General features: G+C 51.4%; 1 protein-coding gene across 4 annotated transcripts in view; it reads right to left on the reverse strand.

Moving 5' to 3' along the window:
- Positions 1-17333, reverse strand: part of TMEM63A (transmembrane protein 63A) — a 33067-nt gene that overhangs the window by 7496 nt on the left and 8238 nt on the right. For 3 of the 4 annotated variants that reach the window (XM_089907250.1, XM_022579328.2, XM_022579329.2), the window contains exons 4-17: positions 17022-17101; positions 14998-15061; positions 14008-14045; positions 10419-10561; positions 9638-9689; positions 9113-9221; positions 8253-8323; positions 6185-6265; positions 5875-5998; positions 5649-5782; positions 4212-4349; positions 2655-2808; positions 393-499; positions 164-250 (exon numbers count right to left, since the gene is read on the reverse strand). In XM_089907250.1, coding sequence (XP_089763376.1) covers positions 164-250; positions 393-499; positions 2655-2808; positions 4212-4349; positions 5649-5782; positions 5875-5998; positions 6185-6265; positions 8253-8323; positions 9113-9221; positions 9638-9689; positions 10419-10561; positions 14008-14045; positions 14998-15061; positions 17022-17101 — 1382 coding nt within the window. Of the gene's footprint in view, positions 1-163; positions 251-392; positions 500-2654; positions 2809-4211; positions 4350-5648; positions 5783-5874; positions 5999-6184; positions 6266-8252; positions 8324-9112; positions 9222-9637; positions 9690-10418; positions 10686-14007; positions 14046-14997; positions 15062-17021; positions 17102-17333 lie in introns of those variants that run through there. The other variant, XM_089907260.1, reaches the window with a different exon arrangement.

Here is a 17333-nt window from a genome sequence, read left to right on the forward strand (position 1 = left end):
GGAAGAATCAGTGGGCCAGCACAATTGTATGCCAAGTGAGTGTGACAGGTTCAAATGTCGTCAGGAATTTGCAGCCACTCCCGAAGCGTCTGCATTTTCTTGAGGACAGTGTTCTCTGTGAGGCCCTGGTTCTGAATTTAGAGCAGGAGGTGGTAATATGTACCTGGTGAGGCCCAGGGAGGGCAGAATCAGCACCATGAAGATCAAGAATATGTAGACCTTGGTCATCATGATTCGGTTTTCCCCTGACCTGCAGGAAGTCAGAGGTGAGCCGTCACAGTCCCTCAGATGCACCGGGCGCCCCCAGTAAGGCCCCGGCTATATGCCCATCGCGCTGGCGGGGAGGGGGCATCAGAGACACCCACCTCAGGGGCGAGCCCCAGGGAACTCACTTGGTCCAGTGAGACTCCAGCAGTGTAGAGTAGTAAACGACGGTGGGCAGCAGGGCTGAGAAGGACCACAGGAGGAGGGTTGGGAAGAACTGGCTGATGATGGGGTCCTAGAGAACAGTCCACAGCAGAGAGAGCTGTGAGCCCTGGGGGCTTTGGGCCATGACCTGTTGGCATGGTGACTCAGTGACCTCTGGGATTTTGGTCACTTTTGTCCCCCAGAAGCAACATTGTACCTGGTACAGGGTAGATAATGTTGGCTGAACAGACAATAACAGCACCTGACATTTGTACAGTGCTTTCTTTTCCTTTTTCTTTTTCTTCTTTTTTTTTTTTTTTTTTGTGGTACACGGGCCTCTTACTGCTGTGGCCTCTCCCGTTGCGGAGCACAGGCTCCGGACACGCAGGCCCAGCGGCCATGGCTCACGGGCCCAGCCGCTCCACGGCACGTGGGATCTTCCCGTACCGGGGCACGAACCCGCGTCCCCTGCATCGGCAGGCGGACTCTCAACCACTGCGCCACCAGGGAAGCCCCAGTGCTTTATTTTTCTTATTTTTATTTTAAAACGATTTTTGGCCACGCTATGTGACATTTGGGATTTTAGTTCCCCCACCAGGGATCGAACCTGTACCCCCTGCAGTGGAAGCACAGAGTCTTAACCACTGGACCGCCAGGGAAGTCCCTGTATGCTCTTTAGAGTGAAGAATGCAACTTCACATACAACTAAACTCCACTTGTCTTACTGACCAGAGAGATAACCTCCTCCATTCCCTATAGAAAGCCAATGACGGACGCCAAAGGAAGACAGAGCACTGACGGCCAGGGCCCTTCCCCAGCCACCTGGCCCAGTCGTAGCTTCCCAGAGCTGCTTCGTGATTGTTCCCAATCTCATCTATGCCTGTTGTACTTGTTATTGCAATTACATGGTTCGATTAACTTATTACCTTCCCTGATAAAATGAGCATAGCAATAGAGAGATCTCTTTGAAACCTAAGTTGGGTACATTGGAAAGACTTGATAAAGGCCAATTTCTCAAAAACGCTGCTGAATTAGATGGGAGTGAATTAACTGTAAAAGACCAAGGGAAATGAAATCTAGGAGGGTTCTATACTTTGAACGGCTTTGCAAGTATCTTTAAGTTCTTGCTTGACTGTGAGAAAGCAAAACTAGAATCACAAACAATGAAATAAGCGTGTGTTTTATGTAAAATACACAAAGGGGAAATCCAGTCAGCAGATCCTTCCTCAAAAGAACAGGCCTTGACCATACATCAAAAGACTGGCAAAGGAATAAACATGTAGATGCTTTAAATCTAAACAAAACTTACATATTTTTTATTATCTATTGAGTCATTTGATCATCACAACGGCCCCATGGGTATAACATAGCAGAGTGTTATAGAGGACAAAGCCAGTTTTTAGAGGAAAAACCAAGGCTCAGAATTCATCAGCTAGGGAATGGCAGAGCGAGGACCAGGCCCTCAGGCCCCCCAGCCTACTGTGCTCTCCCAGAGTGTGATTAACCAAATGCCAAGTGGAAATGAAAAAACAAAAAAGGATGTGGAGTGATATTTCAGCAAAGCCAATTATGGGAAACCAAGCAGACGCCATTTTAGGGAGTGTTCAGCTGTTATCAATTCATCTAAGATCCTTAAAAATCATTCATTACCTATCTAGAATAAGGAACTTTACAACAGGATTATCAGAAACTGAAATATAAAAAGAAAAATTGATTCATGACCCTGCCACCCCAATCAGAGAAGCGCTTTGCATCCTTTGCTACCCACTCCCCGTAGCAGCCATCCTGCACACACATCACTGGCACATCACTATAACCATCGCTGAGAGATAATTTCATATTCTGCTTTTATCGTAAAACCCCATGTCTGCCACAAAGTCTATGCAATTTTTTAATGGATGCTTAACAGTCTGTCAGACTGAATATACCTCATTCAACTCCTAATTTTACCCCTACTGTTGAACATTTAGATTGATTCCACTGTATCTCTGTCTCTATAGTTAACACGTAGACACACACATATACATACACATACATGTATACATAAAGTATATACACACATGTATGTCTACATAACGTTACTATAAAGACATTGTAATAAATGTGGCCATGCCTGCTCAGGGGCTTCAAAGCACATGAGCCGAGTGACACGGCCTCTTGCTTCAGTGGCCCCCACGGCTCTTGGTCTCATTCCTCCCGCACCCGCCATGCCCTCTTGGCAGAGGCCCTGCAGAGTGGTCACTCACATTTAGCGCATGGATGGGTTTGGTGACGTTGAACTTGTCTATGGTGGACAGGATGATGGAGGGCGTGGTCAGGAAAAACAGCCCCAAGAAGAGAGTGAAGTTGATGCCCAGCCATTGGAACCACCAGCGGAGGCCCTGGATAGAGAGGTTCTTCCTGCAGAGGGGAAGACACAGGCCTTGGAGGTTTATCTCTCAGGCTCTGGCCACCTATGACACCTACAGTGCCCACGGCTTGGGTGAGTCAGAAGGTCAAATTTAGGCAAGGCAAGAGACTAGACTGAGGGCTCTGGCTGAGGGCCCATCTTGACCTTGGGAGCACAGGCAAGTGTCCTGCACTGACCTTCAGCTATAGGAAGGTCGAATTTGGGGTCCCTATGAGCTCAGAGGGAAAACAGGTTATCTGCAGCTAGGGTCTGGGAGCCAGAACCTATTCGAAGAGATGCCATGAGCCCCCCAGCAGACCAAACAAGGCTCCAACATGGCATTTTTCAGACACACTAAAGACATGTGACTCCCCACGGGGCCGTGAGCTGTGGTGTGAGCTGGAGGGAGGCGGGGGACAAAAGCAAAAGGCGCAGCTGGAACCCGCCCTGGCTTCTCACCCCACCAGGAGCAGACCGACAAACCAGTCCCAAGTTTAGAAAGCTCAGTGAACCAAAGAGCAGAACTGCCAGGGGCTGAAGTACAGCCCGGTGGAGATGAGCGCCCAAACCCTGCTCTGGACCAGGAACTGAGGCCAGGCCGGATGGCGAGCCATGCTGGGGCCTCTGCGGGGCTGTCCTCACCCTCGGCATCGTGCTTAAGGCTCCTGTGGACACAGCTCAGCTCACCAGCTTGTGGCCCAGGCTAGAGAGGCGGCTGGCACCTAACCCAGGGCTGCACTGTCTGTTACAGCAGCCTCGAGCCACAGCAGGCTACTGCGTGTTGAAGTGTGGCTGGTCCAAACAGAGGTGGGCCAGAAGTGGCACATACACGCTGGATCTCAAAGACGCTACATATGAAAAGGAGACTGTAAAACATTTCAATTAAAAAAAACTGATTATATATTAAAATGATAATATTTTAGATACAGAGGGAGAACTCTTATTAAAGTTAATTTTAACAGTTTCTTTTTTTTTAAGACCTGTTTTTTTGTTGTGGTGTTTTTGGTGTTTTTTGGCCTCACCGTGCACCTTGCAGGATCTCAGTTCCTTGACCGGGGATTGAACCTGGGCCATGGCCGTGAAAGCCTGAAATCCTAACCACTAGGCAACCAGGGAACTCCCCAGTTTCTTTTACTTTTTTTAATGTGGCTAAAAGGAAACTTAAAATTACATACATTGCTCCCATTATAATCCTACCAGACACTGCCGATACCAGGGAGAAACAATGGAGTGAAGTCCTGGCTGTGGACACACCACCCACCCCCATCACACCTCCCACCCCCTGCCCAGAGGGGTGCAGGAGAGTATGAGTGTCTCTCTGAGTGCCAGGTCACACCTGTGCTTCCAGGTGACTTGGGCAGCCCTGCAGGGCTCCCAGGCCCCATTCCCGCCCCTTGCTGGCCTGGGGGCTCACCAGCAGATGTCTTCGGGGTAAGCGGCGAAGCTGACCGTCCACTTGGAGATGCAGAGCTCTCTGCTGTGGGAGGATGGCTGCGGGTCACTTTTGCACTGAAGGCCCTGACACTTGCAGGCATTGAAGTCCTTCAGGATGCTGCCAGGAAATGTAGAAATGGCCAGGGTCCAGACCCCTCGGGGTACCACGTACCCACACAGCAAACAGGACCGTGTGAGAGTGGGAGCCCCATGGCACAGGACCTTTGCTTTATTATTAGTTTATTATACTTATGCTATAATTAGTGCTATGAAAGAGATGCCATTCTTAGCACATTATGTGCAGAATTTTGCTGAATCCTCAGGACAACCCTCTAAGCCGGGGATTACCATTCCTATTTTACAGATGAGGAAACTGAGGCTCTCAGAGTTAGGTTTTGCACCCTGTCTGTCTGACCCCAGCTCCCATGCTGTTGGCATTGCCCCAACATAGGGTTCCTCCTTGCGGCCCCCCTCTGCCCTGCCCATGAAGCTGGACATCCCGCTGCCAGGCCCGGGGCCTCACTTTTCTACTCCCTCACCTCTTCCCAGGCCCCATAGCAGCATTAGACTGCATCACCTACGACTCCAAGATGCCCCTCCCTAGGACTCCCACCCCCACCCTCTCCACTCCTTCCCTCTTTAGTCTCCCACAAAGAACCCACCAGCACCCCTACTCCTGTCTCAGAACACTCTTCCTCTTTCCACTGGCCTCGTCCCCACCCCAGCCTCACTTGAGAGTCTGCAAGGCACAGCCAGGAGTCTGTTCCCAGGGTTCACGATGCACAAAGCAGGGAAGGCAGGGGAAGGAGCATTTGCTGGGCCAACTCCTTTCCGTCTCCCTCTACCGACCCCATCCCCTGCTGCCCCCGAGGCGAGACGACATGGAGATCCCAGGCATGAGAGCGTTTTAGGAGCTAGAGCTCATGCCAAGGTGCACTATGAAAACCCACTCCCTTGGGCCAGGCTCTCAGCAGCAGTGAGCATCCTGGAGTGCCCAGAGGTATTCCCCCACAGCAGTGCATTTGTAGGGAGATGGGAAGGTCACGCACAGAAGGAAGATCTGTGGTTCCAGAGTGGGTACATGAAAGAGGGTGGCATCCACCCCACCTGGTGAAATGCTGGCTCATAGAGGCAATGGGATCCCTGGGGCAGCTGGTGAGAGCCCGGCAGTGGGGTAAGGCCATATCAACCCAAGAGGGGCTCAGCTGGAATCACCCACGCCCAGCTGTCACACAAACATCGGCCAGGCTCCCCAAGGGAGCGGGTGTGGATGGCTGCCCCCAATCCCAGCCACACCGGCAGAAGGAGATGGAAATGCTACAAACAAATCCCAGCAGTGGCAGTTCAGCAGTACCGTCTCTATCCAAGAGGGACAGCAATTTAGCTGGAGGCAGACAAGGAACATGCCCACACTCACTAGGTGGCCATGGACTTTTCCTGGAAGGTGACGAAGGCCATTCCCAGGGGCTGGTCCTGGACCCTGCATTCCTCTTCTGTGATCCTCTCCGTCAGCCTGTCCTTCATGCGCGTGTAGTAGGCAATGGCGTCCTCCTAGCAGAGGACACATCCCCTTGTGATGACATGGCCCTGTGCAGGTCTCGGGGGACCCAGCGCCCACGTTCCCGGGGGGTGTGGGCCCTCACCCACTCACACCCCTTCACTTCACAGCAGCAGAACTGGCCGCAGGGCTTGGGGTTGATGAAGGTCTGCTGGCCTGTCTTCATCTGCAGGTTTGTGTAATAGGTCAGGCTCTTCTCTGTCTTTTTTCTGCAGTGGGAGGGACAAACTTCAGACTCGCAATCCTGTGGTGTGACTCACAGAGCCACTCCCCTCCTTTCCTCCCTAGGGGATCCGAGGCCAGCAAGGAAGGAGGATGGCATCTCAGAGGGAAGGAGTCAGAAAGGTGCAGGCCAGCTCAGCCCACGCCCGCCCACCCTGCCAGCCCTCTCTTACCTCTCCCTGCACAGGTAAATCAGCTTGGCCACGTTGTAGCACAGCTGGACCTCCACCACTTCACACGTGGGATACGCGTCCCTGTGCCCAGGGCAGATCAGAAGCAAAAGATAGCCATTGGAAAAGAGAACCCCCCAGGCAGCAGAGACCCCCAAGACTCCAGGGGTGGCAGAGCAATTACACTGCTCATTTCTGTGCCAGGGGGGACCTCTTTCCTCTTTGTCTTTTACCAAAGGGGGAAATTTTGAAATGTAATACAAAGAGGTCCTTTTAAATAGCATGAAAGTAACTGCCTGAAACTGACAAGTTTATACCCACTTGGCTTTAAATCAGTCAGTACTTCTCCTGAAGAAAAAAAATAACACTATTCATTACCTCCTCTACCCATGCAAAGGAGTAAATTTATTGTTTGCTCTAGGTCATTTCTACTCTGGACCATCACTGAAATCCTATTCAGTTTGTGACCTTTTTGAAGATCACAGACCTTTTTGGTCTCATGAAAGCAAAGGACCCTCAGCCCAGTAAATGCATTAACTTATTTGATCCTCGCCATAACCTGTGAGGTTTGTGTCCCCATTTTACAGATGAGGACAATATGTGTCGGAGAGGTAAAATGACTTGTGCCCAAGATCACACAGCTAGTGAGTGTCTGAGCCAGGAAGTGAATCCAGGCGGCCCAGCTCCAGGGCCCATGACTGTGCCCGGCGTACGATGCTCCCTCACCATATACGCAAAATCCTATGTGCAACTCCTGGGCATTCCTGAACCGTGTAAATCCCCACCTACTACTTGCTAGGCACTGGGATGGAGCCTGGATAAGTCTACATTTTAGTGAGAGAGAGAGACACAGCCCATAGACCTGTCAGGCAGACAACTTCAGGTCCCCTTACGAGCTTTGCGAAGAGAACAATAGTGTAAGCATCCCTCCTACAAGGCAGATTCACACATCAACCCCCGTGGATTGCAGCAGTGTCACTAAAAGGGCTGCCTGAAATAGGAGAAAGTGTGATTCAGCGTTTGTAATGGGAATGAGAGGACTTTTTTTTCTCTTTAAGGTAATATGTTAAGTGGAGCTACTGTTTCCAAATGTTGCCTAACAGGAAACTTTGGGGAGCTGTTTCAAGGAATAGAGAAAAATGATTCCAGTACCCAATGTGTATATATAGAAAAATATTTCTAAAATACCTAGAGTTTCTAAAAGAGAGGTTAGTCAATAAATTTTAAACATTCATTTTGCAATTCTGTTTATACTAGTAATTTGCTTAGCAAGTGTTCTTCATAAATAGTGCAAAGCCAAGCCATAGCCAACCCCTAATCCATACTACAAATTAATGACTACCGATGAGGAATGAATACAGGCTGAAACCTCAGCTCCCTAGCCCAGGTTCAAGTCCTCCAGCCCAGGGTCCTGGGAGCCTTCCCGGCCTGCTCTCCCCCGACCATCCCCTTTCCCGAAGCTCCATGCCTGCATTCATCGCGCCGTACACACAATTTCCTTCTCACAGGAAGGCCCTTGCTCTAGCCTCCACCTGCAGGTATCCCCAGTGCAGGTGCTCAGAGGAGGCTGCTGGAAAGGAGGTTCTGCTGGGAGAGCTGTGAGAGAGCTCTGTGAGGACAGGGCTCCGGACCCGGAGTGCTCACTCAAGAGACACGTGCTGAGCAGAAGAATGAACCACGAAATGCAGAGCGGGGCCCAGGTCCCTCCCCGCCTCCAAGACTGCTGTCTCTCGGGCATCTCTTACTCTGCAAAGCTGACGCCGAGAAGCCCAGGGTGAATCCTTTTTTTTTTGTTTTGTTTGCAGGGAATGTGTGGGCGTGTTGTATCTATGAATCTTTTTCTCTGCCCCTGAGCTCTCAAGATGTTTATCTGCCCCACACCCTGGCCTGTATTCTGGCTACTGCGTTCACGTGGGCAGCCGTGGCTGCCGGCAGAGGACGTGCCACCCCAGCCCAGGCCCTCACAGCCCCAGGAGAGCCTGCCCAGAGCAGCATCCGCGGCTCTGTGGCTGGGCCAGGTCCTCCTAGGGTCTCTCTCCCCTTCCCTCCCAGTGGAAGCGGCCCTGCTCACCGGAAGTGGCTCTCCACAGTCTCCTTCTTCGCGTCTCTGGAGAGTCCTGTGATGAACAGGGTCCGCCTCACCTGCCGGAGAAACACACCAGGGAGAAGAGTCACCAGGGCAAGCCAGTCTGCCAGGGGGACACCCTGTTCAAGCCTCCTCAAGGAAGACGATGGGGACTCAGAGGCTCAGGTGCTTGCCTTCCTGGCCTGACAGAGCCTTGAAGTCTCTCCTTTACATAGCATCTTCTTCTAGGCAGTCAAGAATAAATTTCCAGGGAATTCCCTGGCGGTCCAGTGGTTAGGGCTCTGCGCTTCCACTGCACGGGGCACGGGTTCGATCCCTGGCCAGGGACCTAAGATCCCGCATGCCACGCAGCGTGGCCAAAAAAAAAAAAAAAAACATTTCCAAAGCAATTTCGATGAGCCTCCTTTGCATGACAAGAGACTGAGAAAGAACCCAGAAAGGGGAAGTGACTCAAATGAGGTCACACAGCAGATCAGAGGAGGACCCAGGCCTGGAACCAAGTAACAGAAACTCCCTCTCCCCCCATCAAGTTATGGGCAGCAATGAGAGAGGGAGCTGCTCTCAATTCAAACTTCTTGGAAGTTACTTAGAATCAGTAACTACACGCCCAAACCCCACAAATCTAAAGGCTAGTTGGCAAAATGGGGGGAAATAGCCAAATCCTAAAACAATCTACCAGAAAAAAATTTTAATGCCGATTCTGAGCACACATTTGCAAGCCTGAGGCCCCTCCTTACCCTCACTGCCATCGTGGTGCTGGGGAATAAGCCTAGTGCCACCCCTCCCCAGCTCCCACCTGAGACCCTCCCCAGCACGTGCCCAGCCCCCCACCGCCCCTCACTCACCAGGTTCTCCTCTTTGTACTTGATGGACTGGGTGTGGTGCCGCATGAAGCCCACAGTGAGGATGAGGTAAAGGATAGCGAAGATGGTGTGCAGCCAAAGGAGGTCGTTGCTGCGGGGGAGGGGAGGGACACCACCTGCCATCAGGGCTGGGCTCCCAGGCAGGGAGTGAGGGTGCGGGGCTGGGCTTGGTTACCCTCATGGCACTGAGCTGAGGGCCAAAGGCTTCATCACAACAGATTTCTCCAACAGAGGTTGAGTGGCCAGTGCCCTTTAGAGAGGGCACTGTCCTGACTAATGAACCCCAGCTCCACGGGGCCCTCTGTGTTTCCTAAAACCCGCTGCAAAACAACGGCGGCCTGGGGCGTGTCCATGCCCATAGCCCAGCAGCGGGCACTAGCGGCAAAGAGGCTTTCAGACATTAACTCGCTCACTTTGGACGACCTCTGGCCTATCCCGGGCTCCAGAATCCGCCCTCTCCTTGGTCTCACCCATCAGCACTCTCACACCCCCCAACTTCGAACTCACTCAGTCTGTAGGTTTGCAATGGTCGTCCTCCCAAAGCTGTAAGGGTCTTTGTCTGCAGAGAAGCACAGATACTCAGTTGCAGGGTCACACTAGGGAAGTGGGAGGGGGACAGCACAGCCTTGGTTTGTGGAGCTCTGAGAAGCAGCAGCATGAGATGTCCGAGAAGTCAGAGGACTGCATCCGGTCTCTTCAGAGCTACACCAACCAAGGCCTCTGCTTTACTCCAAGATGCTTCTGGCAACTTCTCAACCTACCAGGTGGGTAAAGTCAAAATCTGAATTCATCTTGCTTTGAGAGTCTTGTGGCATTCCTTGAGAAATCTAGAAACACCCTAAGCTGTTCCCAAAACCAAGGCTGGGAATCACTGCGCGTAAGAAGTGGATTCGTGATGGGGACGCTGGATTCCTGTGGGTGCTTGGAAATAGAACGCCACGCTCTGATTTTCACTTTGAGCATCACAGACATCTTCTGGATCCACTACTTGTGGCCTCCTGATTTGGGTGGGGGCAGGAAACTACAAAACACACTCTGAAAGTCCCTGATCAGTCTTGGCGTCTTCCTCCTACTTAGATTATTAGGGGCCCCAGCTCTTGGCCCAGGTTTGGGGCGGATTCTTCTCCAGATCTTTAAGCAGATGGAAAAGTTCAGAAAGTCACCCTGAGACCTTCTCACATCTGAATTTGAGCATGAATCCTGGGGTTCTGATCCACCACAATGAGGCCCTTTCCCCAGGGCTGCTGCTCTGCCTGGGCCCAACTCAGGCAAGACGAGGAGTCCTTACCCAGCAAGCTCCCCGAGAGGTTGACGGGCAGGATGACACACAGAGACAAGAAGCTGACCACCACCAGCAGGAAGATGATGTGTTTCTGGAACGACAGGTAGTGGATGGCGTCCTCCCCACACCACTCCAGGATCTGGTCATCTCTGGCCAAGACACACATGGAATCCTAGTGAGTAGTGGTAAGAGGCTGGGCCCTTTGGGCCTTGCATGGATGATCTCATTTAACCCTCATGACCGTCCGTGAGGTAGGTCCCAATTTGATCTCCACTTTTTTAAATATAAGGAAACAGGTACAGAAAAAGCACATTAACTTTTACAAACATCCAGCCTGTAACAGCAGAGCTATGACATGAACTCCAGAGCCTGGAGCTCTCAGCCCTCGCCCCACACTCCTGGATGAAGGAACCTGCCACTGCTCCACTTTAGGTCTCTAGAAACATCTGTGCCCACGTTTGTGTGTAAATAAAATTATCCCTCATCCCTTTCCTGCACCTGTGGACAAGCAAAGCCACTGATAAGAGGGCTGCTGAGAATCTCCTGAGCAAAGCTGTGTGTCTCCAGGCTCATGGCTCCCGCCCTTTCTCCCATCTCCTCCTCAGGGAAACTGGGAGACAGAGGTGGAGTCACTGCTTTATTTTATTTATCTTTGAATATTTATCTATTTATTTGGCTGTGCTGGTCTTCGTTGAGGCGTGTGGGATCTTCGTTACCGCGTGCGGACCTTCATTGCAGCACGCGGGATCTTTGGTTGCCGTGTGTGGGATCTTTTAGTTGTGGCACGCGGGATCTAGTTCCCTGACCAGGGATTGAACCCGGGCCCCCTGCATTGGGAGCGCAGAGTTTTAACCACTGGGCCACCAGGGAAGTCCCTGGAGCTACTGCTTTAAACATTCTCAGTCCATCCCGCTGGCCCTGCCTCTTCCCTGTGTCCCTGCTGTGGCCCCAGAGGCGGGGGGCGACCTGCTCCACCCTTTCCCACCCTCAGTGCTGTATTTGGAGGCTCCAGATCATTTGGAGACCCAGAAAATTCTGGGTTCTGACAGCCAGACTTCCATGCTACAGAGGGAGAAGGGGAGGGGGGTGTCTCCTGTTTTCCTATTCTCCTGACAGGGAGCTACCCTGAGGATCCTGCTTCCAGAAGACAGGGAAAGCCCTGCACTGGGAAGAAAGAGCTCAGGGAAGCAAGGGCCACAGCATCAAAAGGCAGGTGTGAAAGGTGTGGCGCGAGGGCTCTGCAGCCAGCCAGACAGACCACGGTGGACTCCAGCTCAGCTGCCTCCAGAGAGGGTCACAGCACCCACCTGAGGCTGGGACCTAAAGCAGGGAGGCTACGACCCGCTAGCTAGCTGGTCACTCAGCAGGTGCACAGGAGGCAGTGAGGATCCAGGCCCAACGCCGTGCCTGGTGCCGGGTGGATGCTCGCAGTACGCTTGCTAATGTTACCCTTTTTTTACTGCTTACCTGGAGGACAAAGCTCTACCACTGACTACACTGTTTTCACTTCTAAATACACTACCAAAATGCATATACTTTGCCACAGTACGTGCTCACTAAACAAACACTGGTGAAGATTAAAACCCATAAGTGGGACTTCCCTGGTGGGCCAGTGGGTAAGACTCCATGTTCCCAGTGCAGGGGGCCGGGGTTCGATCCCCGGTCGGGGAACTAGATCCCACGTGCACGCCGCAACTAAAAAGATCCCGCATGCCGCAACTAAGAAATAAATAAATAAATAAATATTTTTTAAAAAACCAATAAGTGAGTAATTTTCATCAACAATTTTTTCTTGAGATACACCTCGAATTTCCCTATCTTGCTGGGAAAGGCAATTTGGAAGGAAACTGAGAGGCCTCTTTAAATGTCAGTTGTAACGCTGGGCGTGAGCAACTGTTAAAATTTAATTGCAGGGCTTCGCTGGTGGCGCAGTGGTTGAGAGTCCTCCTGCCGATGCAGGGGACACGGGTTCGTGGCCCGGTCCCGGAAGATCCCACAGGCCGCGGAGCGGCAGGGCCCGTGAGCCACGGCCGCTGAGCCTGCGCGTCCGGAGCCTGTGCTCCGCAACGGGAGAGGCCACAACAGTGAGAGGCCCGCGTACCGCGAAATAAAAAAAAAAAAAAAAATTAATTGCAGCCTTAAAAACAGTCAAAGGGTAGTCCTTTCTGTGGCAGGAACAGAAGAGAAAAAACAGTGGGAGTTGAAATGGAAAAATATGTCTGATACAGCATTAAAATGACAAAGCAGAATACGCGACTGTATGGGTACGGCCTCACTCAACGAGAAGTGAGGTCCTCGCAGAGAGGGCAGGAAGGGGACATGGAGTGATAGAAACAGTGGGTATGGGCTGCGGTGCAAACCGTCAGCAGCCTTTGCTAGTTAACGTGAAGATGATGACTCAAAGCTGCTGGCTTTGCCCCACCCGATCGAGGCAGAGAGTCGGGGGCACAGCCCCGGGTGGGGGAATGAATGGCCTAAGTCCCAACCAGCGGTGCCATGGGCAGTGGCTGAGCAGAGGGAAACATGCCGAGGGCATCTTTCAGAGGTAGGGGTAGGGGTGACTTAAAATTTCTTCCTATGAATTCTGTTCAGTACGTGATGGATTTTTGCACAGAATATGCATGACTTCCAACACCCGGAGGAAACGCTGACATGATTTTGGAGTGGGCAGGGAAGGGCGAGGCAGGCAAACCTACCTCTCCCGCCTCTGTCCCCTCCTCCCTCCCAGAAACCTCCCCTCCTACTCCAGACCTGAGTTCACCGGTTTCTTCTGCACAAAATGCCTTCTGCCAGCTCCCCTGGGAACAACTGTCACCAGCCTGGGCCGTTCACAACACGCTCACGCGTGTGAATGCATTTGAACTAGACAGAGCAGGTGCTATTCTCAGCCTGCTTTCACAGTTGGGGAAACTGAAGCCCAGAGAGAGGGACTTACCCAATGTCCTAGAACCGTCACATTTCATCACTCCTAAGATGGCATTTCCACATTTCAACACCTCTGAAATGGGGGGCACCCTGGGATCATAGCCAATCACAGCATAACGGGAAGCATTTTCTCATTCTCAGTGCTGTGCGTCTTACAACGGCGGTTTCTCAGATAGGATGCAACACGGCCGCAGGCAGCAGAGCTGAGACTCGCAGCTTGGCACTGCCACCACATGCAAGGGGACTAACTGGCTTATAATCACCAAGCGCCTCTTTCAGGATTTCTCTCCAAGGGGCCCAAGTTTTAAGAAAAAAAGAAAACTTCTAACCACATGAGCTGAATATATTAAGCAAACATTATTTCTCCACTTTTCACTAATTCAAAGACATGACACTGCCAGGAAGAGCTTCCGTCCAAATATATCCATGTTAAATAGTACGTAGATATAATTCCTGCCTAAAGCAAAAAATTAGCTTTAATTAGCTTGCACAGGGGGCCCTGGGCCACCTTTATTCTCAGCCCCCAAGTATAGCTTTGCGTCTGAACTGAAAAGTATCTGAGAGACTCCAGCTCAGGATCAGGCACCTTGGCTCTCTCCTGCTGACTGGCCGAACACCCAAACAAACCCACCCAGACAAAGACACCTCCAGCCGCCCGCGCTGTACTCACCGCAGGTGGAAGACTGCAGTCAGCCAGGGGCAGCATCCCTGGAAACGGAGAACAGGGATTAGCTCCCAACAATCTCTGTTTTTCGGAGGCAGACATAATCATCATCTTTGACTTTAAACAACCACCTAACCTCCCGTTTTATAAAAAAGCAGTGCTTTTGTCCCAAATTCAGCAAAGCAACCCTCTTGTCCAAACGCGACAGAGTCGGCGTGTTCCCAGTCCTCTGTCACATGCATCTTGTGCCTGGAGATCTTGTGAACGTCTCTCAAGTTTTGACAATTTGTGGAATTATACGGGCTCCTGGGTCAAATGGTGCAACTTGAATGGAGAGCTGATGAAAGTTCAAGGCCGCTCTGGAGAAGCTGACGGGGGGCTTCTGTTTGTTTCAAGATGACTGAATGAGATGCAAGACAAAAGCAAGGAACCCAAGCCCACTCAACTGGACAGTTCCCTGGGGCGGGGTTTAGAGAGGGAAAGGGTTTCATGGGCTTTAGTGTCCTTCGTATCTCTTCAACTTGATACCCCTTAAAGCTGGACTACCAGCTGGGAAAAACAAATATTTGCTCGTCATTCATTTGACAGTCACTTAGCACCTACTGGGTGTCAGGAGGTGGGGAACAGGGCTGGATAAGATTTGGTTCCTGCCCACAGCTGGCTCATAAGCTAGCAAGCAAGTCAATAATTAACTGTCACACAAAGCCGTTAAGTATGATAACACAGACAAGAGCTGTAGCCAGGTGCCTGAGAATTAATCAAAGTCTCACGATCCTGGATCACGCAGCTGCCATCTTTGCTGTGGTATTTCCCAAGTTCAGGTGTCTTTGTCAAAGCAGAGAAGAGCTCTCACCAGCATGTGCCACTCAAGGTCAAGGGCATAGAGTTAGCGGCTCAGCAGGAGTACAACTGCCCTCTCCCTGCCAATTCATTACTGCCCATCCTTGCAAGCCCCCATCCCGCAGCCACAACCATACCTGCCCCTTAAATACCAACCAGCTCGCTTTCAAAGTCCTGCTGCCCTGAGGAGGAAGATGACAGTCTCTGGAATCTGGACTCACTAGAAACACAAAAGGGAAAAATGGCAGATAATCCTTTTAAAAGGTCTAAAAACTTATGTCTAGTATCTCGCTGCCTCTTAGAGCTCAGGACCAAAGCTACTAGTGCTCGGTGGCTGGGACAAAATATAACTCACCGTGTGAAAAATATAGGCAAGGGCATCGACCATTCCAAGGTTTGGTGAGATGTCAAACTCTGTGTTACGTGGGATGAATATCAGGGGGTCAGGGTATCAGTGGACCATCCTGTGCTCCACACCCTTGAACCTCAGCCCTGTGACTGGTCTACGTAAAGTGACTTCAAAGTGTTGCCTGTTTACAATATATTTCCCAATATAGCAAATAAAACTTGGAATAAATACTGTATTTTATCAAATCTAAGACACCACTGGTTGTAAAGGGCACAATTAGTTTTTGAACCACTAAGGAGTAAAGGATGCTGTCAATTAACCATGATCACCATCGATAATAAGTTGCACTCAATTTCATAGATGAGAAAATGCCAAAGATGTGCATTTTAGACTTGATGAACTGGGGCATTTTACATTGCTAATTTGGGCAGATCCTTTCTTCTGAGTTACCCATAAAAACACCCCGTGCGCTGTGAATTTGAGGTGTTTGCAATATGCTACGTTTTGCTTTTCTCTCTGTTTTCCTACTCCTGGCTTCACCATCCCACTTCTCATGGCATAAGGCCTGGTGAAGCTCAACTTTCAAAGCCTTTCCAGAGAACTGCCTCAATTGACCTTCATGGTAACCCTATGGGCAAGAAGAGGCAAGAGGAAACAACCCAACGAGCTCAGAGTCCTGACCAAGATGACACAGCCACGGAAGTGTGGAGGCTCCTGATTTCCAGGTGCTCTAGTCTGTTGTAGTACTCAGCCCTCCTAGGAGTGAATGTGCCAAAAATGCACCAGGTGTTTCAAACGTTTCCCCCCAAACAGTCCAAGGCTGGCACACAGCTGAGGCAGAGGCCCCAGCACCTTACCCCAAGGTTAATACCCTTGGGCTTCCACAAACACCAGGGTGGAGACTGTGGGGAAAGAAGGTGCATTTACAGACACCCCCATCGCCCTCCTGCACAGACCGCATTTCAACACGGGAACCCCCTGAGGAACAAGAGTGGGGGTCTGCCTGCGGAGCCCCCGGGGAGGCTTGGGCGGGGCAGCCCGGGCCAGTCTCTGTTTCCCCAGTCGCTTCCTATCGCTGCATCTGGCACAAGATCCTGGGGTGAGGGACAGCTAGTTGGAGCTGGAAATTCCAGTTGTGCAGACCTGAAACTCATTCTCCCCCTGCAGGTGACATGCGTAGAGAGCCCAGGGTGGAGGCGGAAGGACGTGAGTCCTGGCCAAGGCAGTCTGTGCTGTGTGACAGAGCGTCCGAAGCGGGCGGATTAGGGCCACTGGCTGACCCTGACCCAGAGGAGAGGAGCAGCTCACCTACGGCCCTGCTGCCCTTCTCAATCCAGCTCGCCTCATCCCCAGCCCCGAACTAATTAATCTCAAAGAAGATACACTTGAAAATGTCCAAGGCGAGAAAGCAAGCTGGCATCCTCCTCAGCTGATGACGAAAGCCTCCAGTATCTAAGGCAACTAGATTTCTTCCGTAGCCCGAAGCAGCTGGCTCACGGTGAGCCAGCTCCAAGCCCCAGGGGAAAGCTGGGTGTGTGGGCAATGGTTTTCTTACCGCCACCAAGAAGGTACCAAGGCTAATCTCACAGGTCTGCGGTGAAGAGCAGAGAGAACAGTTTCTGGTACAGGCCTGGCAGACACACTAATGAACACAATCTAACACGAACATCATGTGTGGGCTGTGCCTGGTGGGCTTCACAAGCCCCCAGCCCCATCCCAGCCTCTGTCTCTGTCTCTGTCTCTGTCTCTGTCTCTCACACACACACACACACACACACACACACACACACACACACACACACAGATGCTTGACGTAATGAGTCTTTTTTACCTGTTTGCTTCTGACACCAGGGCAATGCGGCCATAATCCCAGAAGTTTCTTCTTATGATGGAAAATACCAATACTAAAAACTAAAAGTAGAAAAGAAATCAGGTCTTGTAAAAGCATATTGGATGGCTTCTAATTAGGGGCAATTGTCTTAGGGGCAAAGCCCGCCCCTCCCCCAACAACCCCCCCGCCGCCCCGTCCCCAGACTCAGGAGGGCTAAAAGGGCCAGAGAAGGCACGGAGCTGCCCAAGGCCACACAGCTCAAGGGCTCAATGCTGTGCTCACCCCCTTCACCAGCTCCTGTCCCCTGTGCCC

Source organism: Delphinapterus leucas, chromosome 1 (genome assembly GCF_059928025.1).
Source record: "Delphinapterus leucas isolate spDelLeu-1000000601 "Yukka" chromosome 1, BTC_Dleu_Yukka2, whole genome shotgun sequence".
NCBI lineage: Eukaryota > Metazoa > Chordata > Mammalia > Artiodactyla > Monodontidae > Delphinapterus > Delphinapterus leucas.